Source organism: Ascaphus truei, chromosome 7 (assembly GCF_040206685.1).
Source record: "Ascaphus truei isolate aAscTru1 chromosome 7, aAscTru1.hap1, whole genome shotgun sequence".
NCBI lineage: Eukaryota > Metazoa > Chordata > Amphibia > Anura > Ascaphidae > Ascaphus > Ascaphus truei.
The window spans coordinates 111,719,954-111,747,647 of NC_134489.1; the positions used below are offsets into that span (position 1 = coordinate 111,719,954).

At 53.3% G+C, this 27,694-nt stretch overlaps 1 protein-coding gene across 2 annotated transcripts in view; it reads right to left on the minus strand.

Moving 5' to 3' along the window:
• OSBPL11 (oxysterol binding protein like 11) overlaps positions 1–27,694 on the minus strand; it is a 64,318-nt gene that overhangs the window by 25,675 nt on the left and 10,949 nt on the right. For both annotated transcript variants that reach the window (XM_075609911.1, XM_075609910.1), the window contains exons 3-7: positions 27,028–27,203; positions 19,859–19,938; positions 15,833–16,015; positions 3,915–4,116; positions 2,020–2,168 (exon numbers count right to left, since the gene is read on the minus strand). In XM_075609911.1, the coding sequence (XP_075466026.1) occupies positions 2,020–2,168; positions 3,915–4,116; positions 15,833–16,015; positions 19,859–19,938; positions 27,028–27,203 (790 nt within the window). The remainder of the gene's footprint in view (positions 1–2,019; positions 2,169–3,914; positions 4,117–15,832; positions 16,016–19,858; positions 19,939–27,027; positions 27,204–27,694) is intronic.

Below are 27,694 nucleotides of genomic sequence, written 5' to 3' on the forward strand. Positions count from 1 at the left end.
CTACCCCTTGTGGGTCCTGAGCCCCCCCCCCCCCTCACCCCCCAGGGACACTACCCCTTGTGGGTCCTGAGCCCCCCCCCCCCCTCACCCCCCTGGGACACTACCCCTTGTGGGTCCTGAGCCCCCCCCCTCACCCCCCTGGGACACTACCCCTTGTGGGTCCTGAGCCCCCCCCCCCCTCACCCCCCTGGGACACTACCCCTTGTGGGTCCTGAGCCCCCCCCCCCTCACCCCCCTGGGACACTACCCCTTGTGGGTCCTGAGCCCCCCCCCCCTCACCCCCCTGGGACACTACCCCTTGTGGGTCCTGAGCCCCCCCCCCCTCACCCCCCTGGGACACTACCCCTTGTGGGTCCTGAGCCCCCCCCCCCTCACCCCCCTGGGACACTACCCCTTGTGGGTCCTGAGCCCCCCCCCCTCACCCCCCTGGGACACTACCCCTTGTGGGTCCCTCACCCCCCCCCCCTCACCCCCCTGGGACACTACCCCTTGTGGGTCCTGAGCCCCCCCCCCTCACCCCCCTGGGACACTACCCCTTGTGGGTCCTGAGCCCCCCCCTCACCCCCCTGGGACACTACCCCTTGTGGGTCCTGAGCCCCCCCCCCTCACCCCCCTGGGACACTACCCCTTGTGGGTCCTGAGCCCCCCCCCCCTCACCCCCCTGGGACACTACCCCTTGTGGGTCCTGAGCCCCCCCCTCACCCCCCTGGGACACTACCCCTTGTGGGTCCTGAGCCCCCCCCCTCACCCCCCTGGGACACTACCCCTTGTGGGTCCTGAGCCCCCCCCCTCACCCCCCTGGGACACTACCCCTTGTGGGTCCTGAGCCCTCCCCCCTCACCCCCCTGGGACACTACCCCTTGTGGGTCCTGAGCCCCCCCCCTCACCCCCCTGGGACACTACCCCTTGTGGGTCCTGAGCCCCCCCCCCCTCACCCCCCTGGGACACTACCCCTTGTGGGTCCTGAGCCCCCCCCTCACCCCCCTGGGACACTACCCCTTGTGGGTCCTGTTTAACAAGTGACATTACAGAGTATTTACACCAGTTTGCCTCTCCTGAAGCGGGGTGACAGCCACTACGGGGCGACAGCCACTACGGGGCGACAGCCACTACGGGGCGACAGCCACTACGGGGCGACAGCCACTACGGGGCGACAGCCACTACGGGGCGACAGACACTACGGGGCGACAGACACTACGGGGCGACAGACACTACGGGGCGACAGACACTACGGGGCGACAGACACTACGGGGCGACAGACACTACGGGGCGACAGACACTACGGGGCGACAGACACTACGGGGCGACAGACACTACGGGGCGACAGCCACTACGGGGCGACAGACACTACGGGGCGACAGACACTACGGAGCGACAGACACTACGGAGCGACAGCCACTACGGGGCGACAGCCACTACGGGGCGACAGCCACTACGGGGCGACAGCCACTACGGGGCGACAGACACTACGGGGCGACAGACACTACGGGGCGACAGACACTACGGGGCGACAGACACTACGGGGCGACAGACACTACGGGGCGACAGACACTACGGGGCGACAGACACTACGGGGCGACAGACACTCAGCCCTGATGAGCTTCTCTGTAAAGTAAATGTTTGTTTGCAGCGGGTAACAGGCACTTATCGGACACAGGACCTTACCCTGGTCAGCTGGCTGCTCTCTGACCCCTCCTGCTTCTCCCCTGCACACAGGACCTTACCCTGGTCAGCTGGCTGCTCTCTGACCCCTCCTGCTTCTCCCCTGCACACAGGACCTTACCCTGGTCACCTGGCTGCTCTCCGACCCCTCCTGCTTCTCCCCTGCACACAGGACCTTACCCTGTTCAGCTGGCTGCTCTCTGACCCCTCCTGCTTCTCCCCTGCACACAGGACCTTACCCTGGTCAGCTGGCTGCTCTCCGACCCCTCCTGCTTCTCCCCTGCACACAGGACCTTACCCTGGTCAGCTGGCTGCTCTCTGACCCCTCCTGCTTCTCCCCTGCACACAGGACCTTACCCTGGTCAGCTGGCTGCTCTCTGACCCCTCCTGCTTCTCCCCCAGCGAGTCCTCCTCCTTGTTATCGTCGGCTCTGATGTTCGGGTCCTCTCCATTCTTCAGGTGGTCGGGCAGCAGGATCTTTGGCTCCAGCCAGCTGATCGCCGTCTCTGAAGCAAAAGGAATTTTGCACTGAAGTCTGCTCATAAACCAGAGCGAGCGGGGGAGAGGAGCGCTCATTAAAAGCTAGAGATATCCCGGAGCGAGCGGGGGAGAGGAGCGGGGGGAGAGGAGCGCTCATTAAAAGCTAGAGATATCCCGGAGTGAGCGCTCATTAAAAGCTAGAGATATCCCGGAGTGAGCGCTCATTAAAAGCTAGAGATATCCCAGAGTGAGCGCTCATTAAAAGTTAGAGATATCCCGGAGTGAGCGCTCATTAAAAGCTAGAGATATCCCGGAGTGAGCGCTCATTAAAAGCTAGAGATATCCCGGAGTGAGCGCTCATTAAAAGCTAGAGATATCCCGGAGTGAGCGCTCATTAAAAGCTAGAGATATCCCAGAGTGAGCGCTCATTAAAAGTTAGAGATATCCCGGAGTGAGCGCTCATTAAAAGCTAGAGATATCCCGGAGTGAGCGCTCATTAAAAGCTAGAGATATCCCAGAGTGAGCGCTCATTAAAAGCTAGAGATATCCCTGAGCGAGCGGGGGAGAGGAGCGCTCATTAAAAGCTAGAGATATCCCAAAGCGAGCGGGGGAGAGGAGCGGGGGAGAGGAGCGCTCATTAAAAGCTAGAGATATCCCGGAGCGAGCGCTCATTAAAAGCTAGAGATATCCCGGAGCGAGATCGGCTGTCGGACATGTCTGCAGATCAGGGAGGCGCGGCCGGGGCAACACCTTCTCCCAATAATTAGCATGCCGCAATGCGATTGGCTGGCGCCCTTCTGCAGCACCTGTCAGTGTTGTGGGAGAAACTGATACAGAGGTGTAAAGTGACACTGCAGGGGGGCGGAAAGTGACCCGTTCTGCAAAGGAACACTCACTATTATCCCCAGGTGCCGCAGGGACACGGTGCAGACAGACGCACGGATACCAAGCAGCGTTACCCAGGTGGGAGAGAAACACGCAGCGTGCAGATCAGACAGACACACCGCACCTGGGAACGGTGACCTAATCAGCCGCTGATTAACCCGGCTCTGGTTACCCCCCACAACTAACCCGGCTCTGGTTACCCCCCACAACTAACCCGGCTCTGGTTACCTCCCACAATAACGAACCCATCAGTCCTCTTCCTTAATAAATTATTCAAATATTCCATTCTCATATTAAAGACTTCGGAGGCACACAGAGCTCCGGCCTGGGGCAGAGCTCGCTAAACGCAGCCGCTTTCTACTTAAAGTTTAATGGCGCCGTTTACAGACAGGCCGATTACTGCATATTCCCCCCATGCTGAAGCCTCACGTTAAACAATACAGGCAGAGAGGGGGGGGAGGGGGAGAGGAGAAGGGGGGGAGAGGAGAAGGGGGGGGGGGGGGAGAGGAGAAGGGGGGGGAGAGGAGAAGGGGGGGGGAGAGGAGAAGGGGGGGTGGGAGAGGAGAAGGGGGGGTGGGAGAGGAGAAGAGGGGGTGGGAGAGAAGGGGGGGTGGGAGAGGAGAAGAGGGGGTGGGAGAGAGGAGAAGAGGGGGTGGGAGAGAGGAGAAGGGGGTGGGAGAGAGGAGAAGGGGGGTGGGGGAGGGCAGGGGCAGAGGTGCTGGTCAGTTACACCCAACCAGATTATCCTGACAGCCGGCAGAACAACGCAGTGTGCAGGGAGATAAACTAACAAATACAAGGTGTGTGCGTGTGCTCGTACATCTGCACACGCATTATTATACGCACAGGCATGTGTGCATCACTCAGACCCCACATGTCAGACATACCGTGAGGCAGGATGCGCTGCTGCAGGGATGCGTGCTGCTGGTGTAGGATATGGAAGCAGTCGTTCAGACAGTTCAGCGTCGCTGTGGACGTCGCTTTAAGCATCAGGAGGTCCTGATCCAGGGAACGGAGGTGACCGGCTGCAGGGAGACCCTCAATACAGCGCATCAGATCCCTCTGCTGACCCTCTGCCCGGGACATCATCTGGTAACAGAGAGGGGAGCAGTGTATAGCAAGCAGTGTATAGCAAGCAGTGTATAGCATGAATCACTGGTACCGGAGAGGGGAGCAGTGTATAGCAAGCAGTGTATACAGTAGCATGAATCACTGGTACCGCAGTGTATAGTATGAATCACTGGTACCGCAGTGTATAGCATGAATCACTGGTACCGCAGTGTATAGCATGAATCACTGGTACCGCAGTGTATAGCATGAATCACTGGTACCGCAGTGGATAGCAGTCACTGGTACCGCAGTGTATAGTATGAATCACTGGTACCGCAGTGTATAGTATGAATCACTGGTACCGCAGTGTATAGTATGAATCACTGGAACCGCAGTGTATAGTATGAATCACTGGAACCGCAGTGTATAGTATGAATCACTGGTACCGCAGTGTATAGTATGAATCACTGGTACCGCAGTGTATAGCATGAATCACTGGTACCGCAGTGTATAGCATGAATCACTGGTACCGCAGTGTATAGCATGAATCACTGGTACCGCAGTGTATAGCATGAATCACTGGTACCGCAGTGTATAGCATGAATCACTGGTACCGCAGTGGATAGCAGTCACTGGTACCGCGGTGGATAGCAGTCACTGGTACCGCAGTGGATAGCAGTCGCTGGTACCGCAGTGGATAGCAGTCGCTGGTACCGCAGTGGATAGCAAATCGCTGGTACCGCAGTGGATAGCAGTCACTGGTACCGCAGTGGATAGCAGTCACTGGTACCGCAGTGGATAGCAGTCACTGGTACCGCAGTGGATAGCAGTCACTGGTACCGCAGTGGATAGCAGTCACTGGTACCGCAGTGGATAGCAGTCACTGGTACCGCAGTGGATAGCAGTCACTGGTACCGCAGTGGATAGCAGTCACTGGTACCGCAGTGGATAGCAGTCACTGGTACCGCAGTGGATAGCAGTCACTGGTACCGCAGTGGATAGCAGTCACTGGTACCGCAGTGGATAGCAGTCACTGGTACCGCAGTGGATAGCAGTCACTGGTACCGCAGTGGATAGCAGTCACTGGTACCGCAGTGGATAGCAGTCACTGGTACCGCAGTGGATAGCAGTCACTGGTACCGCAGTGGATAGCAGTCACTGGTACCGCAGTGGATAGCAGTCACTGGTACCGCAGTGGATAGCAGTCACTGGTACCGCAGTGGATAGCAGTCACTGGTACCGCAGTGGATAGCAGTCACTGGTACCGCAGTGGATAGCAGTCACTGGTACCGCAGTGGATAGCAGTCACTGGTACCGCAGTGGATAGCAGTCACTGGTACCGCAGTGGATAGCAGTCACTGGTACCGCAGTGGATCACTGGTACCGCAGTGGATAGCAGTCACTGGTACCGCAGTGGATCACTGGTACCGCAGTGGATAGCAGTGACACCTGCGGCAGGATACCGCTACTAATTGCTTCACACAGCAATACTATAAAACTTTAGCAACTCCAACCGATGGAAGAATTGAAACCTCCGATTCCGCGTTAAAACGCGGGCGCTGTTTCAGACATTACCGGTGCCGCGGAGACTGGAAGATATACTCTCGCTTCAGTCTGTGATCTCCAAATTTATATGGGAAGGTTAAAAAAAACGAGCAAAGGGAAACATTTTAACAAAAATGCCATTGGCGGGGGTCGGGGGGCTGGCGGCACCGCGCCTGCTGTCCCACTATAAAGCAGCGCAATTGCGCCAAACTTCCCAACGGCAGACAAGCCCAGCGTCGGAGAGAGAGACGTTTGCGCCACATTGGAGTTAAACAACCTAATCTGGCTGCACAAATCAACACACCGACCGGGTAACATCCCGCTATCCTCACTGGCAATTTGGGGGGCCTCTAAATGTAAATGCACTTTGACCACAAGACACATTGGTGACCCCGTTGTGGGGTAATCTAGACTTTGATCCATGGGTGAATAGTAGTGACTTTTTAATCTGGAAACAAAAAGGCTTTCATAGATCTGGAGGGAAATAAAGGCATCAAATCATTCGACCAAATTAGATCAGATAAAGACATTCCCACCCGCAATTCTTTAGATGCCCCCAGATCAGAGCATTTTACAATAAACATGCCCCGCGCCCTCAGCTAACTACATTCGAAAAGCTCTGTCTCAGAGAGAGACACCAGCGGTCTCAGAGACAGACACCAGCGGTCTCAGAGACAGACACCAGCGGTCTCAGAGACAGACACCAGCGGTCTCAGAGACAGACACCAGCGGTCTCAGAGACAGACACCAGCGGTCTCAGAGACAGACACCAGCGGTCTCAGAGACAGACACCAGCGGTCTCACATCGCAGATGTACAGAAAAAAGATCGGTTCAGGACCTGAGGTGAACCAAAAATTCAGTTGTATGGCACAGTGGGAAGCAGATCTGGGAGAGGTTTTAGATGAGGAATGGACAAAACTAGTCACAGCGGCAGCCAAGAGCTCGATAAGCACGACATTGAAGGAGAACGCATATAAAGTTTTAATGAGGTGGTATCTCACCCCACTAAAGTTATCTAGCTTAGTACAAGGATACTCCCCGCTGTGCCCTAGACAGTGCGGAGAGCCCGCTGACCCTTTACATATCCCTGTGGTCCTGGCCGCGGATTATCCCTATCTGGGAGAAGATTAGAGATTGGCTTCAGAGGATTTTTGACCTCACAATCCCACAAGACCCGTGGCTGTTTCTCCTAAATAGACCACCAACGGCCAATCCAAAACAGGTAATCAACGGATTGCTCATGTTGCAACAGCAACAAGGGGCGAGATCGCAGCATTATGCCAACAAATCGAAATTCCATCGATCCCCGAGATCAGGAACAGAATTTGGTTTGTGCGCCAGATGGAAAAATTAACAAGTTTAGGTAATGACTCTGGTGTCAATTTTGTAAAAGTCTGGACGCCTTGGTTGGCCCAGACAGACATCCCCGGGGCAGAGACAAACACAATCGGGCTTTGATAGTGGCAGATGCGTTCTCGCTTGATGGATGTGTAGTATCGCAGACTGTAGGAGATTCCATGGACTATGGTAGATAGGAAAGATCAGGACCACTGGTATCTAGTGTTTGGACGATACGTACCACTTACCCGGAGAACTACCGCGAGGTAGCCCGCTGGGGAAGGGAGAGGGGGTACTGTCCTAACCAAAAGATTTTGACTAAAGATTGGAGCATTTTATTATGTGACACGTTTCAGGCTCCCATTTGCCCAGCAGCGCACTGGTACCGCAGTGGATAGCAATCGCTGGTACCGCAGTGGATAGCAGTCGCTGGTACCGCAGTGGAAAGCAATTACTGGTACCGCAGTGGATAGCAGTCACCGGTACCGCAGTGGATAGCAGTCACCGGTACCGCAGTGGATAGCAGTCACCGGTACCGCAGTGGATAGCAGTCACCGGTCCCGCAGTGGATAGCAGTCACCGGTACCGCAGTGGATAGCAGTCGCTGGTACCGCAGTGGATAGCAATCGCTGGTACCGCAGTGGATAGCAGTCGCTGGTACCGCAGTGGATAGCAGACACTGGTACCGCAGTGGATAGCAGTCACTGGTACCGCAGTGGATAGCAGTCACTGGTACCGCAGTGGATAGCAGTCACTGGTACCGCAGTGGATAGCAGTCACTGGTACCGCAGTGGATAGCAGTCACTGGTACCGCAGTGGATAGCAGTCACTGGTACCGCAGTGGATAGCAAGTCACTGGTACCGCAGTGGATAGCAGTCACTGGTACCGCAGTGGATAGCAGTCACTGGTACCGCAGTGGATAGCAGTCACTGGTACCGCAGTGGATAGCAGTCACTGGTACAGCAGTGGATAGCAGTCACTGGTACCGCAGTGGATAGCAGTCACTGGTACCGCAGTGGATAGCAGTCACTGGTACCGCAGTGGATAGCAGACACTGGTACCGCAGTGGATAGCAGTCACTGGTACCGCAGTGGATAGCAGTCACTGGTCCCGCAGTGGATAGCAGTCACTGGTCCCGCAGTGGATAGCAGTCACTGGTCCCGCAGTGGATAGCAGTCACTGGTCCCGCAGTGGATAGCAATCGCTGGTACCGCAGTGGATAGCAGTCACTGGTACCGCAGTGGATAGCAATCACTGGTACCGCAGTGGATAGCAATCACTGGTACCGCAGTGGATAGCAGTCCCTGGTACCGCAGTGGATAGCAGTCACTGGTACCGCAGTGGATAGCAATCACTGGTACCGCAGTGGATAGCAGTCACTGGTACCGCAGTGGATAGCAATCACTGGTACCGCAGTGGATAGCAGTCGCTGGTACCGCAGTGGATAGCAGTCACTGGTCCCGCAGTGGATAGCAGTCACTGGTACCGCAGTGGATAGCAGTCACTGGTCCCGCAGTGGATAGCAGTCACTGGTACCGCAGTGGATAGCAATCGCTGGTACCGCAGTGGATAGCAATCGCTGGTACCGCAGTGGATAACAGTCCCTGGTACCGCAGTGGATAGCAGTCACTGGTACCGCAGTGGATAGCAATCACTGGTACCGCAGTGGATAGCAGTCCCTGGTACCGCAGTGGATAGCAGTCACTGGTACCGCAGTGGATAGCAGTCACTGGTACCGCAGTGGATAGCAATCGCTGGTACCGCAGTGGATAGCAATCACTGGTACCGCAGTGGATAGCAGTCACTGGTACCGCAGTGGATAGCAGTCACTGGTACCGCAGTGGATAGCAGTCGCTGGTACCGCAGTGGATAGCAGTCGCTGGTACCGCAGTGGATAGCAGTGACACCTGCGGCAGGATACCGCTACTAATTGCTTCACACAGCAATACTATAAAACTTTAGCAACTCCAACCGATGGAAGAATTGAAACCTCCGATTCCGCGTTAAAACGCGGGCGCTGTTTCAGACATTACCGGTGCCGCGGAGACTGGAAGATATACTCTCGCTTCAGTCTGTGATCTCCACATTTATATGGGAAGGTAAAAAAAAACGAGCAAAGGGAAACATTTTAACAAAAATGCCATTGGCGGGGGTCGGGGGGCTGGCGGCACCGTGCCTGTCCTACCATAAAGCGGCGCAATTGCGCCAAACTTCCCAACGGCAGAAAAGCCAGCGTTGGAGAGAGAGACGTTTGCGCCACATTGGAGTTAAACAACCTAATCTGGCTGCACAAATCAACACACCGACCGGGTAACATCCCGCTATCCTCACTGGCAATTTGGGGGGCCTCTAAATGTAAATACACTTTGACCACAAGACACATTGGTGACCCCGTTGTGGGGTACTCTAGACTTTGATCCATGGGTGAATAGTAGTGACTTTTTAATCTGGAAACAAAAAGGCTTTCATAGATCTGGAGGGAAATAAAGGCATCAAATCATTCGACCAAATTAGATCAGATAAAGACATTCCCACCCGCAATTCTTTAGATGCCCCCAGATCAGAGCATTTTACAATAAACATGCCCCGCGCCCTCAGTTAACTACATTCGAAAAGCTCTGTCTCAGAGACAGACACCAGCGGTCTCAGAGACAGACACTAGCGGTCTCAGAGACAGACACCAGCGGTCTCATAGACAGACACTAGCGGTCTCAGAGGCAGACACCAGCGGTCTCAGAGACAGACACTAGCGGTCTCAGAGACAGACACCAGCGGTCTCACATCGCAGATGTACAGAGAAAAGATCGGTTCAGGACCTGAGGTGAACCAAAAATTCAGTTGTATGGCACAGTGGGAAGCAGATCTGGGAGAGGTTTTAGATGAGGAATGGACAAAACTAGTCACAGCGGCAGCCAAGAGCTCGATAAGCACGACATTGAAGGAGAACGCATATAAAGTTTTAATGAGGTGGTATCTCACCCCACTAAAGTTATCTAGCTTAGTACAAGGATACTCCCCGCTGTGGACTTGACAGTGCGGAGAGCCCGCTGACCCTTTACATATCCCTGTGGTCCTGGCCGCGGATTATCCCTATCTGGGAGAAGATTAGAGATTGGCTTCAGAGGATTTTTGACCTCACAATCCCACAAGACCCGTGGCTGTTTCTCCTAAATAGACCAACAACGGCCAATCCAAAACAGGTAATCAACGGATTGCTCATGTTGCAACAGCAACAAGGGGCGAGATCGCAGCATTATGCCAACAAATCGAAATTCCATCGATCCCCGAGATCAGGAACAGAATTTGGTTTGTGCGCCAGATGGAAAAATTAACAAGTTTAGGTAATGACACTGGTGTCAATTTTGTAAAAGTCTGGACGCCTTGGTTGGCCCAGACAGACATCCCCGGGGCAGAGACAAACACAATCGGGCTTTGATAGTGGCAGATGCGTTCTCGCTTGATGGAAGTGTAGTATCGCAGACTGTAGGAGATTCAGTGGACTATGGTAGATAGGAAAGATCAGGACCACTCGTATCTAGTGTTTGGACGATACGTACCACTTACCCGGAGAACTACCGTGAGGTAGCCCGCTAGGGAAGGGGGAGGGGGGGACTGTCCTAACCAAAAGATTTTGACTAAAGATTGGAGCATTTTATTATGTGACACATTTCAGGCTCCCATCTGCCCAGCAGCGCACCGGTCATGTACAAAAAAGAAGTATACAACGTATGACAGCACCGAGTAGATTAAAACATCTTTGGGGTTACAGATATGGCAGAAGAAAGTGCATCACTTCAATGTGGATAACAAGTTAATTTCCTTTCCCAACAAGGAGACCATTATGGTCAAGGGCGGGATTAACTGCCCAATCCCCCATGTCATGTGTGTCGTTTTGTGTCTGTGCCACAATAAGTGGGACGTACCACTAGAACGCTGGGTACTAGATTTTTGGAGCACAGGTGCATTATAATAAAGGGTTTAGGCACACAGGGTTCCCAGGCACTTAGCAGCAGTACAGAATAAGGATCCCACCAGGATCTACACGGTACTGCCAATCCCCTGCCACACGGAACCTTGGAGTCTCAGTACACGGTACTGCCAATCCCCTGTCACACGGAACCTTGGAGTCTCAGTATAATGTACTGCCAATGCCCTGCCACACGGAACCTTGGAGTCTCAGTATACTGTACTGCCAATCCCCTGCCACACGGAACCATGGAGTCTCAGTATACTGTACTGCCAATCCCCTGCCACATGGAACCATGGAGTCTCAGTATACTGTACTGCCAATCCCCTGCCACACAGAACCTTGGAGTCTCAGTATACTGTACTGCCAATCCCCTGCCACACAGAACCTTGGAGTCTCAGTATACTGTACTGCCAATTCCCTGCCACGCACGGGAACCTTGGAGTCTCAGTATACTGTACTGCCAATCCCATGCCACACGGAACCTTGGAGTCTCAGTATACTGTACTGCCAATCCCCTGCCACACGGAACCTTGGAGTCTCAGTATACTGTACTGCCAATCCCCTGCCACACGGAACCTTGGAGTCTCAGTATACTGTACTGCCAATCCCCTGCCACACGGAACCTTGGAGTCTCAGTATAATGTACTGCCAATTCCCTGCCACACGGAACCTTGGAGTCTCAGTATACTGTACTGCCAATCCCATGCCACACGGAACCTTGGAGTCTCAGTATACTGTACTGCCAATCCCCTGCCACACGGAACCTTGGAGTCTCAGTATACTGTACTGCCAATCCCCTGCCACACGGAACCTTGGAGTCTCAGTATACTGTACTGCCAATTCAGACACGCGGGAACCTTGGAGTCTCTATACCGATCGTGTACTACACACGGACATGCAAACTACTTCCTCAAAGCGTGACGGACAGTTTATTGTTCCCATATTCAAATTGCAGTATATACTGCTAGAATATATTGGTCTTTTATGGCATTATGTGGTATTTTTTAGTGATTTATTGTTATTTTCTCTCTGTATCTCTTCATTTTGCGTTTTAATATCTTCCATTGGTAGTTTGGGGATACAATATATTGTACATACTATCTCACACGGATATAATTGGAGCGAGCGTTTCTCTGGTGTGTGTGTCTATATACAGCTCAACCCCGTATTAACGCGAATCCGCTTATAACGCGATGCAAGTGTGGCTCCCAATTTTCGCAAGCAACGTGGATTTCTTCTTCTGAACACGTGATATACATACAGTAAATACAGTAGCATGCAGATCTTCTTAACACGATGGCTCTCACGCCGATTTTCTTCTCTCCCCCTGTCATCCGGAAGCTGACAGCAGGGAGAGGAGCAGGGAGAGAAGCAGGGAGAGGAGTCAGCTGCCGGGTCACTCCTGTGTGGTGGGTGCCGCAGCCCCACCGGGCCTGGGACAGCTGGGAGAGTTATCCCAGCTCTCCCTCTCCGGCGGACACGGAACCCCTCAGGGGTGCAAGTCTTGTGCGCAAAAACGAGACATACGAAATTGATACTGTAGCACGTATAAGGTTATGGCTAGAATTTTCTAACGCGATCCGCTTATATCGCGATGTGATTCTTTGGACCCCAAGCACCGCGTTGTATGTATATGTGTGTGTGAGAGATATATATATATTTACTATATTGCTTTATAAGGCAGAAAGGACAATTTGTAATAAAAGATCCTCTCTCTGTATTCTCAGCACACTGCCCTTTAAACACAGGGAGTAACGCAATATAAAGGACCCCCTCTCCTAAACAGTGTCAAGAGCTATAAATGATCCCCTCTCTCCTAAACTCGGGAGTAACGCGATATAAAGGATCCCCCTCTCCTAAACACGGGAGTAACGAAATATAAAGGACCCCCCTCTCCTAAACACGGGAGTAACGAGATATAAAGGATCCCCCGCTCTTAAACACGGGAGTAACGCGATATAAAGGATCCCCCGCTCCTAAACACGGGAGTAACGCGATATAAAGGATCCCCCGCTCCTAAACACGGGAGTAACGCGATATAAAGGATCCCCCTCTCCTAAACACGGGAGTAACGCGATATTAAATGATCCCCTCTCTCATAAACATGGGAGTAACGAGATATAAAGGATCCCCCGCTCCTAAACACGGGAGTAACGCAATATAAAGGATCCCCCTCTCCTAAACACGGGAGTAATGAGATATAAAGGATCCCCCTCTCCTAAACTCGGGAGTAACGCGATATAAAGGATCCCCCGCTCCTAAACACGGGAGTAACGCGATATAAAGGATCCCCCTCTCCTAAACACGGGAGTAATGAGATATAAAGGATCCCCCTCTCCTAAACACGGGAGTAACGAGATATAAAGGATCCCCCGCTCCTAAACACGGGAGTAACGCGATATAAAGGATCCCCCTCTCCTAAACTCGGGAGTAACGAGATATAAAGGATCCCCCTCTCCTAAACACGGGAGTAACGAGATATAAAGGATCCCCCGCTCCTAAACACGGGAGTAACGAGATATAAAGGATCCCCCGCTCCTAAACACGGGTGTAACGAGATATAAAGGATCCCCCGCTCCTAAACACGGGAGTAACGCGATATAAAGGATCCCCCTCTCCTAAACACGGAAGTAACGCGATATAAAGGATCCCCCTCTCCTAAACTCGGGAGTAACGAGATATAAAGGATCCCCCTCTCCTAAACACGGGAGTAACGAGATATAAAGGATCCCCTGCTCCTAAACTCTGGAGTAACGAGATATAAAGGATCCCCCGCTCCTAAACACTCACTTGGGAGGCAAGGGGTTAACTGAACTGCGGTCCAGTAATGTGTTTTTACCCTGCTTCAACCCCAAATGTGTATTCCCCTATAAATATGTATTGTTCCCATTCCAGTGTCTGCACCAACACATACACTAGGATTGATGCGGGAGGGAAAGGGTTAATAGTTAAGGAGTGATTATAGCCCTTTGTTCCATTTTCCTGCCTTTGCAGGCTCCATTTTGCAGTTTCTCCATAGGTCGCCGTTGGGGCTCAATACAATCCTATGGAGAATCCGGCGATTTGGGCCCGTTTTCGTAGAAGCGCCCGATAGGAGGAGCGGCGGTTCCCCATTTTAAGTCAAAGAAACCATTCATTTCAATGGGGATTCCTCGACGCCGACCTCCAGGAACGGGTTGGCAGTCATCCAAACCGCAGAAGCGGATACATTGTCTAAAAAAGAGCTTTGATCACTCCCCGGTCAAGTTCAATCACAATTGGCGTGGGAAACTTAGGTTCTAGGGCACCCAGGAATAAAATTCTTTTTTGCCCCTAGACCCTAGGAACCCCCACACTCGACCACCACCGGGTCCGGGAATGAAGGACCCCCGTAAAGGGTCGCGCTCGCCACGAGGGTCGTGCCATTGACCCTAATGGGAGCGGAGGTCCTATTGAATCCTATGGCGGCGCCGGCCCATGCATTTCCTATGGCGGCGCCGGCCATATTGATTCTAATGGAGGAAAGCCGCGTGGCTTTGAAACGGCTAAGTCCGAAAGTGTAAAAAGGGTAAGCCCATATCTCCGGTTCTGTGAGGACCAGAGGGCTGGGATTTTGGTCGCATGTAGTCACTGTTCAGGCATGACTGCATGGCCATTTCCAGCCCTCTCTGATCAACCAGACTGAGTGTGGGCAAATGTGAAAATTGTGATTTTCCCATTGACTTCAATGGCGGAGTTGCTCCATTGAAAGCCTATAGCAGCGGAGCCCATTGATTTCAATAGGAGAGTGAAACGCTGTGATTTCTTTTAGCTAAAGCGGAGAATCCTGCATTAAAGTTAATAGGGGATTTTAACTTGTTTTTTGTATCTCCGGTTCTGGGGGTCGTGGGAGGCTGAAACTTGGCCACTATGGCAAAGGTCCTCCGGCATGAGGACCTGGCAAATTTCAGCCCGCTCAGACCCACAGAACGGATTATTTTAATATGTGTAGATATTAAAGAAAATACTGTTTTGCAAGGCTGGTATAAAAGCCCGGGAAAATTACTGGCTCTGCTTTATGTTAATGTTCAGGGGGGAGACAAGTGGTCTACAATAAACACTCTGATTGTGTACAATAGGGCAGAGAAACGCAGAGCCTGAGTGGTCTGTAAGTGTCATAATTCACACTTACAGACAGATGGGTTGCCTGACTACAAAGAAGTCTGCTAGACTTTCACGCGCCCAAAGGTTAAGGTATGGGGCTGAAACTCCATATAAACGAGTGTAAGCCCTATACCCATTGTCTTTCGTGTCTTTCGTGATGACTTCATCCGAACCTGTATTGCTGAATGAATTGCCAATCCTGTACCCGATTGCTTCATTGTCCAACCCTTAAGTGTCTATTTTGCCTGTTATTTGTATCATCTTGTGTGTTCTCCTTTTTTAAGGAATAAACTATATTTATTATATCTAAGTCGTGTTCAATTCAAACCAGATATTTTGGTGTATATTATACCGTTACTAGCTACCGTGACAGGGAGTAACGCGATATAAAGGATCCCCCTCTCCTAAACACGGGAGTAACGAGATATCAAGGATCCCCTGCTCCTAAACACGGGAGTAACGAGATATAAAGGATCCCCCTCTCCTAAACACGGGAGTAACGAGATATAAAGGATCCCCCGCTCCTAAACACGGGAGTAACGAGACATAAAGGATCCCCCGCTCCTAAACACGGGAGTAACGAGATAAAGGACCCCCCTCTCCTAAACACGGGAGTAACGAGACATAAACGATCCCCCTCTCCTAAACACGGGAGTAACGAGATAAAGGACCCCCCTCTCCTAAACATGGGAGTAACGAGATATAAAGGATCCCCCTCTCCTGCATCCTAGTCCCTCGGTGTAATTCTCTCTGCGGCTGCCCATATCCCATCACTGACCTCTCGGACGTCTCCCAGGTGGTCTGGCTGCAGGAGCTGACCTCTCCTGTTTGTAGGTAGCGCTCGGTGATGGCCCACGATGATGGACGCTGCGCTGTGACTGGGCCGGCGCTGGGAGAGAGGAGAGGCCCCGCTACCCTGCGAGGCGACGGAGAAGCTGCGGGACTGCAGAGGGGGGTTATTCTGTGAGGGGAGAGAGAGGGGGGTTATTCAGTGAGGGGAGAGAGAGGGGGGTTATTCTGTGAGGGGAGAGAGAGGGGGGTTATTCTGTGAGGGGAGAGAGGGGGGTTATTCTGTGAGGGGAGAGAGAGGGGGGTTATTCTGTGAGGGGAGAGAGAGGGGGGTTATTCTGTGAGTGGAGAGAGAAAGGGGTTATTCTGTGAGGGGAGATTCTGTGAGGGGAGGGAGATATTCTGCAAGGAGAGGGAGGGGGATATTCTGCAAGGAGAGGGAGGGGTTATTCTGCGAGGAGAGGGAGGAGTTATTCTGCGAGGAGAGGGAGGGGTTATTCTGCGAGGAGAGGGAGGGGTTATTTTGCGAGGAGAGGGAGGGGTTATTCTGCGAGGAGAGGGAGGAGTTATTCTGCGAGGAGAGGGAGGAGTTATTCTGCGAGGAGAGGGAGGAGTTATTCTGCGAGGAGAGGGAGGAGTTATTCTGCGAGGAGAGGGAGGGGTTATTCTGCGAGGAGAGGGAGGGGTTATTCTGCGAGGAGAGGGAGGGGTTATTCTGCGAGGAGAGGGAGGGGGGTTATTCTGCGAGGAGAGGGAGGGGGGTTATTCTGCGAGGAGAGGGAGGAGTAATTCTGCAAGGAGAGGGAGGAGTAATTCTGCAAGGAGAGGGAGGAGTTATTCTGCGAGGAGAGGGAGGAGTTATTCTGCGAGGAGAGGGAGGAGTTATTCTGAAAGGAGAGGGAGGAGTTATTCTGTGAGGAGAGGGAGGAGTTATTCTGCGAGGAGAGGGAGGGGTTATTCTGCGAGGAGAGGGAGGAGTTATTCTGCGAGGAGAGGGAGGAGTTATTCTGCGAGGAGAGGGAGGAGTTATTCTGCGAGGAGAGGGAGGAATTATTCTGCGAGGAGAGGGAGGAGTTATTCTGCAAGGAGAGGGAGGAGTTATTCTGCAAGGAGAGGGAGGAGTTATTCTGCAAGGAGAGGGAGGAGTTATTCTGCGAGGAGAGGGAGGAGTTATTCTGCGAGGAGAGGGAGGAGTTATTCTGCGAGGAGAGGGAGGAGTTATTCTGCGAGGAGAGGGAGGAGTTATTCTGCGAGGAGAGGGAGGAGTTATTCTGCGAGGAGAGGGAGGAGTTATTCTGCGAGGAGAGGGAGGAGTTATTCTGCGAGGAGAGGGAGGAGTTATTCTGCGAGGAGAGGGAGGAGTTATTCTGCGAGGAGAGGGAGGAGTTATTCTGCGAGGAGAGGGAGGAGTTATTCTGCGAGGAGAGGGAGGAGTTATTCTGCGAGGAGAGGGAGGAGTTATTCTGCGAGGAGAGGGAGGAGTTATTCTGCGAGGAGAGGGAGGAGTTATTCTGCGAGGACAGAGAGGGGGGGTTATTCTGCGAGGACAGAGAGGGGGGGTTATTCTGCGAGGACAGAGAGGGGGGGTTATTCTGCGAGGACAGAGAGGGGGGGTTATTCTGCGAGGACAGAGAGGGGGGGTTATTCTGCGAGGAGAGGGGGGGTTATTCTGCGAGGAGAGGGAGGAGTTATTCTGCGAGGAGAGGGAGGAGTTATTCTGCGAGGAGAGGGAGGAGTTATTCTGCGAGGAGAGGTAGGGGTTATTCTGCGAGGAGAGGGAGGAGTTATTCTGCGAGGAGAGGGAGGAGTTATTCTGCGAGGAGAGGGAGGGGTTATTCTGCGAGGAGAGGGAGGAGTTATTCTGCGAGGAGAGGGAGGAGTTATTCTGCGAGGAGAGGGAGGAGTTATTCTGCGAGGAGAGGGAGGAGTTATTCTGCGAGGAGAGGGAGGAGTTATTCTGCGAGGAGAGGGAGGAGTTATTCTGCGAGGACAGGGAGGAGTTATTCTGCGAGGAGAGGGAGGAGTTATTCTGCGAGGAGAGGGAGGAGTTATTCTGCGAGAAGAGGGAGGAGTTATTCTGCGAGGAGAGGGAGGAGTTATTCTGCGAGGAGAGGGAGGAGTTATTCTGCGAGGAGAGGAAGGGTTATTCTGCAAGGAGAGGGAGGGGTTATTCTGCGAGGAGAGGGAGGAGTTATTCTGCGAGGAGAGGGAGGAGTTATTCTGCGAGGAGAGGGAGGGTTATTCTGCGAGGAGAGGGAGGGTTATTCTGCGAGGAGAGGGAGGAGTTATTCTGCGAGGAGAGGGAGGAGTTATTCTGCGAGGAGAGGGAGGAGTTATTCTGTGAGGACAGAGAGGGAGGGGTTATTCTGCGAGGAGAGGGAGGAGTTATTCTGCGAGGACAGAGAGGGAGGGGTTATTCTGCGAGGAGAGGGAGGGGTTATTCTGCAAGGAGAGGGAGGGGTTATTCTGTGAGGAGAGGGAGGTTTAATTTGCGAGGAGAGGGAGGAGTTATTGTGCGAGGAGAGGGAGGAGTTATTCTGCGAGGAATAGGGAGGAGTTATTCTGCGAGGAGAGGGAGGAGTTATTCTGCGAGGAGAGGGAGGAGTTATTGTGCGAGGAGAGGAAGGAGTTATTGTGCGAGGACAGAGAGGGAGGAGTTATTCTGCGAGGAGAGGGAGGAGTTATTCTGCGAGGAGAGGGAGGAGTTATTCTGCGAGGAGAGGGAGGAGTTATTCTGCGAGGAGAGGGGTTATTCTGCGAGGAGAGGGAGGAGTTATTCTGCGAGGAGAGGGGTTATTCTGCGAGGAGAGGGAGGAGTTATTCTGCGAGGAGAGGGGTTATTCTGCGAGGAGAGGGAGGAGTTATTCTGCGAGGAGAGAGGTTATTCTGCGAGGAGAGGGAGGAGTTATTCTGCGAGGAGAGGGAGGGGTTATTCTGCGAGGAGAGGGAGGAGTTATTCTGCGAGGAGAGGGAGGAGTTATTCTGCGAGGAGAGGGAGGAGTTATTCTGCGAGGAGAGGGAGGGGGGTTATACTGCGAGGAGAGGGAGGAGTTATTCTGCGAGGAGAGGGAGGAGTTATTCTGCGAGGAGAAGGAGGAGTTATTCTGCGAGGAGAGGGAGGAGTTATTCTGTGAGGAGAGGGAGGAGTTATTCTGCGAGGAAAGGGAGGAGTTATTCTGCGAGGAGAGGGAGGAGTTATTCTGCGAGGAGAGGGAGGAGTTATTCTGCGATGAGAGGGAGAGGGGTTATTCTGCGAGGACAGAGAGGGGGGTTATTCTGCGAGGAGAGGGCGGGGTTATTCTGCGAGGAGAGGGAGGGGTTATTCTGTGAGGACAGAGAGGGGGGTTATTCTGCGAGGACAGAGAGGGGGGTTATTCTGCGAGGACAGAGAGGGGGGTTATTCTGAAAGGAGAGGGAGTGAGGGGTTATTCTGTGAGGAGAGGAAGAGGGGGAAATTCTGCAAGGAGAGGGAGTGGGGGTTATTCTGCAAGGAGAGGGGGAGGGGTTATAATGCAAGGGCAGAGAGATGGGTTATTCTGCGAGGAGAGGGAGAGCGGGGTTATTCTGCAAGGTGAGGATGAGGGGGGTTATTCTACGAGGTGAGGATGAGGGGGGTATTCTGGAAGGAGAGGGAGGGGTTATTCTGCGAGGTGAGGATGAGGGGGGTTATTCTGCGAGGTGAGGATGAGGGGGGGTATTCTGGAAGGAGAGGGAGGGGTTATTCTGCGAGGTGAGAATGAGGGAGGTTATTCTGCGAGGTGAGGATGAGGGGGGTTATTCTGCGAGGTGAGGATGAGGGGGGGTATTCTGGAAGGAGAGGGCGGTTATTCTGCGAGGAGAGGGACAGGGGGGCTATTCTGCGAGGAGAGGGAAAGAGGGTCTATTCTGCGAGGAGAGGGCTTCCTCCCACCCTCCCTGTGCCCCCGCTCCTCCCCCCCTGTTACTGAGTAATACCCTCCCTGTTTCCCTACCAGAGATGGCTGCACGACTGAACATCAGTATAATACGCTCTCACCTTCCCGATGGCTTCCGTGTGGTGCTGTGTGCAGATCTGCAGCCGGCTCACCCAATGCTGCCGTTGTTTGGCATCAGAGGCTGCAGCAAAATAAAAAGGAACAGGGTGGCAAGGTGTTAACGTTGGCACAGAGAGAATGCCAGAGCACGTCCCTGGTGTGTGCCCACACTTGTGCAGCCTGGAGAATGACCATGTATTTGTGGGTATAGCACAGACCGTGAGTGCTGTATGGCAGCATGTACACACGCTTCTCACCGCAAGAGCTTACAATCCAAGTGTTAATGCACTAGGCTCAGGAAAATAGTGAGATTAAGTGGAAACATGATACAGAGCAGGAGCATACGGATAATACCGCTCCGGCCTAAAGGAAAGGCGCCAACTTTCCATCTCGCTCCAGAAATGCCGATTCTAACACTGCAGCATTCCCTAATCAGCCGGGTACGGCCCTAACCCGCCCCAAACACAAGCCGTACACGGAGTATATTCTGGGGGACACATTCTGTAATCAGCGGGGTACGACCCTAACCCGCCCCCAAACACAAGCCATACACGGAGTATATTCTGGGACACACATTCTCTAATCAGCGGGGTACGTCCCTAACCCACCCCCAAACACAAGCCGTACACGGAGTATATTCTGGGGGACACATTCTCTAATCAGCGGGTACGTCCCTAACCCGCCCCCAAACACAAGCCGTACACGGAGTATATTCTGGGACACATTCTGTAATCAGCGGGTACGTCCCTAACCCGCCACCAAACACAAGCCGTACACGGAGTATATTCTGGGACACACATTCTCTAATCAGCGGGGTACGTCCCTAACCCACCCCCAAACACAAGCCGTACACGGAGTATATTCTGGGGGACACATTCTCTAATCAGCGGGTACGTCCCTAACCCGCCCCCAAACACAAGCCGTACACGGAGTATATTCTGGGACACATTCTGTAATCAGCGGGTACGTCCCTAACCCGCCCCCAAACACAAGCCGTACACGGAGTATATTCTGGGACACATTCTGTAATCAGCGGGTACGTCCCTAACCCGCCCCCAAACACAAGCCGTACACGGAGTATATTCTGGGACACACATTCCCTAATCAGCGGGGTACGACCCTAACCCGCCCCAAAACACAAGCCGTACACGGAGTATATTCTGGGACACATTCCCTAATCAGCCGGGTACGGCCCTAACCCGCTGCCCAAACACAAGCCGTACACGGAGTATATTCTGGGACACACATTCTCTAATCAGCGGGGTACGGACCTAACCCGCCCCCATACACAAGCCGTACACGGAGTATATTCTGGGACACACATTCCCTAATCAGCGGGGTACGGCCCTAACCCGCCCCCCAAACACAAGCCGTACACGGAGTATATTCTGGGACACACATTCTCTAATCAGCGGGGTACGTCCCTAACCCGCCCCCAAACACAAGCCGTACACGGAGTATATTCTGGGACACACATTCTCTAATCAGCGGGTAAGGCCCTAACCCGCCCCCAAACACAAGCCGTACACGGAGTATATTCTGGGACACACATTCTCAAATCAGCCGGGTACGGCCCTAACCCGCCCCCAAACACAAGCCGTACACGGAGTATATTCTGGGACACACATTCTCTAATCAGCGGGGTACGTCCCTAACCCGCCCCCAAACACAAGCCGTACACGGAGTATATTCTGGGACACACATTCTCTAATCAGCCGGGTACGACCCTAACCCGCCCCCAAACACAAGCCGTACACGGAGTATATTCTGGAACACACATTCTCTAATCAGCCGGGTACGACCCTAACCCGCCCCCCAAACACAAGCCGTACACGGAGTATATTCTGGGACACACATTCTCTAATCAGCCGGGTACGGCCCTAACCCGCCCCCAAACACAAGCCGTACACGGAGTATATTCTGGGACACACATTCTCTAATCAGCCGGGTACGGCCCTAACCCCCCCAAACACAAGCCGTACACGGAGTATATTCTGGGACACACATTCTCTTATCAGCCGGGTACGGCCCTAACCCGCCCCCAAACACAAGCCGTACACGGAGTATATTCTGGGACACACATTCTCTAATCAGCGGGGTACGACCCTAACCCGCCCCCAAACACAAGCCGTACACGGAGTATATTCTGGGACACACATTCTCTTATCAGCCGGGTACGGCCCTAACCCCCCCCCAAACACAAGCCGTACACGGAGTATATTCTGGGACACATTCTCTAATCAGCCGGGTACGGCCCTAACCCGCCCCCAAACACAAGCCGTACACGGAGTATATTCTGGGACATATTCTCTGATCAGCGGGGTACGGCCCTAACCCGCCCCCAAACACAAGCCGTACACGGAGTATATTCTGGGACATATTCTCTGATCAGCTGGGTACGACCCTAACCCGCCCCCAAACACAAGCCGTACACGGAGTATATTCTGGGACACACATTCTGTAATCACCGGGGTACGACCCTAACCCGCCCCCAAACACAAGCCGTACACGGAGTATATTCTGGGACACACATTCTCTAATCAGCCGGGTACGGCCCTAACCCGCCCCCAAACACAAGCCGTACACGGAGTATATTCTGGGACACACATTCCCTAATCAGCCGGGTACGGCCCTAACCCGCCCCCAAACACAAGCCGTACACGGAGTATATTCTGGGACATATTCTCTGATCAGCCGGGTACGGCCCTAACCCGCCCCCAAACACAAGCCGTACACGGAGTATATTCTGGGACACACATTCCCTAATCAGCCGGGTACGGCCCTAACCCGCCCCCCAAACACAAGCCGTACACGGAGTATATTCTGGGACACACATTCTCTAATCAGCGGGGTACGGCCCTAACCCGCCCCCAAACACAAGCCGTACACGGAGTATATTCTGGGACACACATTCTCTAATCAGCCGGGTACGGCCCTAACCCGCCCCCCAAACACAAGCCGTACACGGAGTATATTCTGGGACACACATTCCCTAATCAGCGGGGTACGACCCTAACCCGCCCCCAAACACAAGCCGTACACGGAGTATATTCTGGGACACACATTCTCTGATCAGCCGGGTACGGCCCTAACCCGCCCCCCAAACACAAGCCGTACACGGAGTATATTCTGGGACATATTCTCTGATCAGCCGGGTACGGCCCTAACCCGCCCCCAAACACAAGCCGTACACGGAGTATATTCTGGGACACACATTCTCTAATCAGCGGGTACGACCCTAACCCCCCCCAAACACAAGCCGTACACGGAGTATATTCTGGGGGACACATTCTCTAATCAGCCGTGTACGGCCCTAACCCGCCCCCCAAACACAAGCCGTACACGGAGTATATTCTGGGGGACACATTCTCTAATCAGTGGGGTACGACCCTAACCCGCCCCCAAACACAAGCCTTACACGGAGTATATTCTGGGGGACACATTCTCTAATCAGCGGGGTACGACCCTAACCCGCCCCCAAACACAAGCCTTACACGGAGTATATTCTGGGACACACATTCTCTAATCAGCGGGGTACGTCCCTAACCCGCCCCCCAAACACAAGCCGTACACGGAGTATATTCTGGGGGACACATTCTCTAATCAGCGGGGTACGTCCCTAACCCGCCCCCAAACACAGGCCTTACACGGAGTATATTCTGGGACACACATTCTCTAATCAGCGGGGTACGTCCCTAACCCGCCCCCCAAACACAAGCCGTACACGGAGTATATTCTGGGGGACACATTCTCTAATCAGCGGGTACGTCCCTAACCCGCCCCCAAACACAAGCCGTACACGGAGTATATTCTGGGACACATTCTGTAATCAGCGGGTACGTCCCTAACCCGCCCCCAAACTCAACCCGTACACGGAGTATATTCTGGGACACACATTCTCTAATCAGTGGCGTACGAACCTAACCCGCCCCCAAACACAAGCCTTACACGGAGTATATTCTGGGGGACACATTCTCTAATCAGCGGGGTACGACCCTAACCCGCCCCCAAACACAAGCCGTACACGGAGTATATTCTGGGACACACATTCTGTAATCAGCGGGGTACGTCCCTAACCCGCCCCCAAACACAAGCCGTACACGGAGTATATTCTGGGGGACACATTCTCTAATCAGCGGGTACGTCCCTAACCCGCCCCCAAACACAAGCCGTACACGGAGTATATTCTGGGACACATTCTGTAATCAGCGGGTACGTCCCTAACCCACCCCCAAACACAAGCCGTACACGGAGTATATTCTGGGACACACATTCTGTAATCACCGGGGTACGGCCCTAACCCGCCCCCCAAACACAAGCCGCACACGGAGTATATTCTGGGACACACATTCTCTAATCAGCGGGGTACGTCCCTAACCCGCCCCCAAACACAAACCGTACACGGAGTAAATTCTGGGGGACACATTCTCTAATCAGCGGGTACGTCCCTAACCCGCCCCCAAACACAAGCCGTACACGGAGTATATTCTGGGACACATTCTGTAATCAGCGGGTACGGCCCTAACCCGCCCCCAAACACAAGCCGTACACGGAGTATATTCTGGGACACACATTCTGTAATCAGCGGGGTACGGCCCTAACCCGCCCCCCAAACACAAGCCGCACACGGAGTATATTCTGGGACACACGTTCTCTAATCAGCGGGTACGTCCCTAACCCGCCCCCAAACACAAGCCGTACACGGAGTATATTCTGGGGGACACATTCTCTAATCAGCGGGTACGTCCCTAACCCGCCCCCAAACACAAGCCGTACACGGAGTATATTCTGGGACACATTCTGTAATCAGCGGGTACGTCCCTAACCCGCCCCCAAACACAAGCCGTACACGGAGTATATTCTGGGACACACATTCTCTAATCAGCGGGGTACGTCCCTAACCCGCCCCCAAACACAAGCCGTACACGGAGTATATTCTGGGACACACGTTCTCTAATCAGCGGGTACGTCCCTAACCCGCCCCCAAACACAAGCCGTACACGGAGTATATTCTGGGACACATTCTCTAATCAGCGGGTACGTCCCTAACCCGCCCCCAAACACAAGCCGTACACGGAGTATATTCTGGGACACATTCTGTAATCAGCGGGTACGTCCCTAACCCGCCCCCAAACACAACCCGTACACGGAGTATATTCTGGGACACACATTCTGTAATCAGCGGGGTACGGCCCTAACCCGCCCCCAAACACAACTCGTACACGGAGTATATTCTGGGACACGCATTCTGTAATCAGCGGGGTACGTCCCTAACCCGCCCCCAAACACAAGCCGTACACGGAGTATATTCTGGGACACATTCTCTAATCAGCGGGTACGGCCCTAACCCGCCCCCAAACACAAGCCGTACACGGAGTATATTCTGGGACACACATTCTCTAATCAGCGGGGTACGACCCTAACCCGCCCCAAACACAAGCCGTACACGGAGTATATTCTGGGACACATTCTGTAATCAGCGGGGTACGTCCCTAACCCGCCCCCCAAACACAAGCCGTACACGGAGTATATTCTGGGACACATTCTCTAATCAGCGGGGTACGACCCTAACCCCCCCAAACACAAGCCGTAGACGGAGTATATTCTGGGACACATTCTCTAATCAGCGGGGTACGACCCTAACCCGCCCCCCAAACACAAGCCGTACACGGAGTATATTCTGAGACACATTCTCTAATCAGCGGGGTACGACCCTAACCCGCCCCCCAAACACAAGCCGTACACAGAGTATATTCTGGGACACATTCTCTAAACAGCGGGGTACGGCCCTAACCCGCCCCCAAACACAACCCGTACACGGAGTATATTCTGGGGGACACATTCTCTAATCAGCGGGTACGTCCCTAACCCGCCCCCAAACACAAGCCGTACACGGAGTATATTCTGGGACACATTCTGTAATCAGCGGGTACGTCCCTAACCCGCCCCCAAACACAACCCGTACACGGAGTATATTCTGGGACACACATTCTGTAATCAGCGGGGTACGGCCCTAACCCGCCCCCAAACACAACTCGTACACGGAGTATATTCTGGGACACGCATTCTGTAATCAGCGGGGTACGTCCCTAACCCGCCCCCAAACACAAGCCGCACACGGAGTATATTCTGGGACACACATTCTGTAATCAGCGGGGTACGGCCCTAACCCGCCCCCCAAACACAAGCCGCACACGGAGTATATTCTGGGACACATTCTCTAATCAGCGGGGTACGTCCCTAACCCGCCCCCAAACACAAGCCGTACACGGAGTATATTCTGGGACACATTCTCTAATCAGCGGGTACGGCCCTAACCCGCCCCCAAACACAAGCCGTACACGGAGTATATTCTGGGACACACATTCTCTAATCAGCGGGGTACGACCCTAACCCGCCCCAAACACAAGCCGTACACGGAGTATATTCTGGGACACATTCTGTAATCAGCGGGGTACGTCCCTAACCCGCCCCCCAAACACAAGCCGTACACGGAGTATATTCTGGGACACATTCTCTAATCAGCGGGGTATGACCCTAACCCCCCCAAACACAAGCCGTAGACGGAGTATATTCTGGGACACATTCTCTAATCAGCGGGGTACGACCCTAACCCGCCCCCCAAACACAAGCCGTACACAGAGTATATTCTGGGACACATTCTCTAATCAGCGGGGTACGACCCTAACCCGCCCCCCAAACACAAGCCGTACACAGAGTATATTCTGGGACACATTCTCTAATCAGCGGGGTACGGCCCTAACCCACCCCCAAACACAAGCCGTACACGGAGTATATTCTGGGACACACATTCTCTAATCAGCGGGGTATGGCCCTAACCCCCCCCCCCCCCAAACACAAGCCGTACACGGAGTATATTCTGGGACACACATTCATACTACAGAGGCACTCAGGTATTTAGGGGTTCCCTGGATCTGTGCCCCTGACCTCAGAGGAAACCGTGGATCCCAAAAATATTTCAGGTTTTTTCTGCCAATGTGAGACCAAACACAAGCCTAAAAACACGTCGGCGGGGGGGACATCAGCAGAAAGCGGCCGTTATCTCGCACGCTGCGTGGGACGCTGCTCTAAGTGGGCTGTGTGTTAATAAAAGCTACTAAAGATGTGATAACATGGATGGTGCACCCCCAGTCCCTGCTCGGACCCCCACCTCGGAGCTTGTACTGCTCCCCACTCGCCGCGTTCACCGTGAACGTATGGGAGTCCTCGTCGCTGGGCGAGATTACCGCCCCGGCCAGCTGAACCGTTCCCCGGGGCTTCTGATTCCTGGACTGCTCATTCACAAAGTATTCCAGCAGGCCAGCCTCATTATTCAGGACAAAAAAGCTGCCGGGACAGAGAAAAGACCAGCGTTAATTTATTAACCCCTTCACTGCACACGGCAGCATTACACACAGAGGTGAGTACAGTGGGGCTCCCTCTGGTGGCAGGGAAAGGACCTGTGAAAGTGAGCTCTCGTTGCCCAGCTGTTTATTTCCACATTACATCCGCATTAAAAGACGGCAAAAGGTGCAAGTAACGAGATCTCTACAACAATCTGCAGTTATTCACAAGTCTGAAACCGATGGCCCACTTGTATATCCGGCTCTGAGCGCAGGTGGGGCGGCCTACAGCATCACTCTATTCTTCTCAAACAAAATAAAAACATCAGGTAGCTTCCAATCCACCTTTTCTCTGGTAACATTCTGTAAAGAAATATAGGACCTCAACATTTCAACATGTTGCCTTTGACCTGTGGTTGGGTGGGCAAGTGAGCGAGTCTGTGACAAACAAAGTATCCATTTGTCATCCTCTCTATTTTCCATTTATCTTGCGAG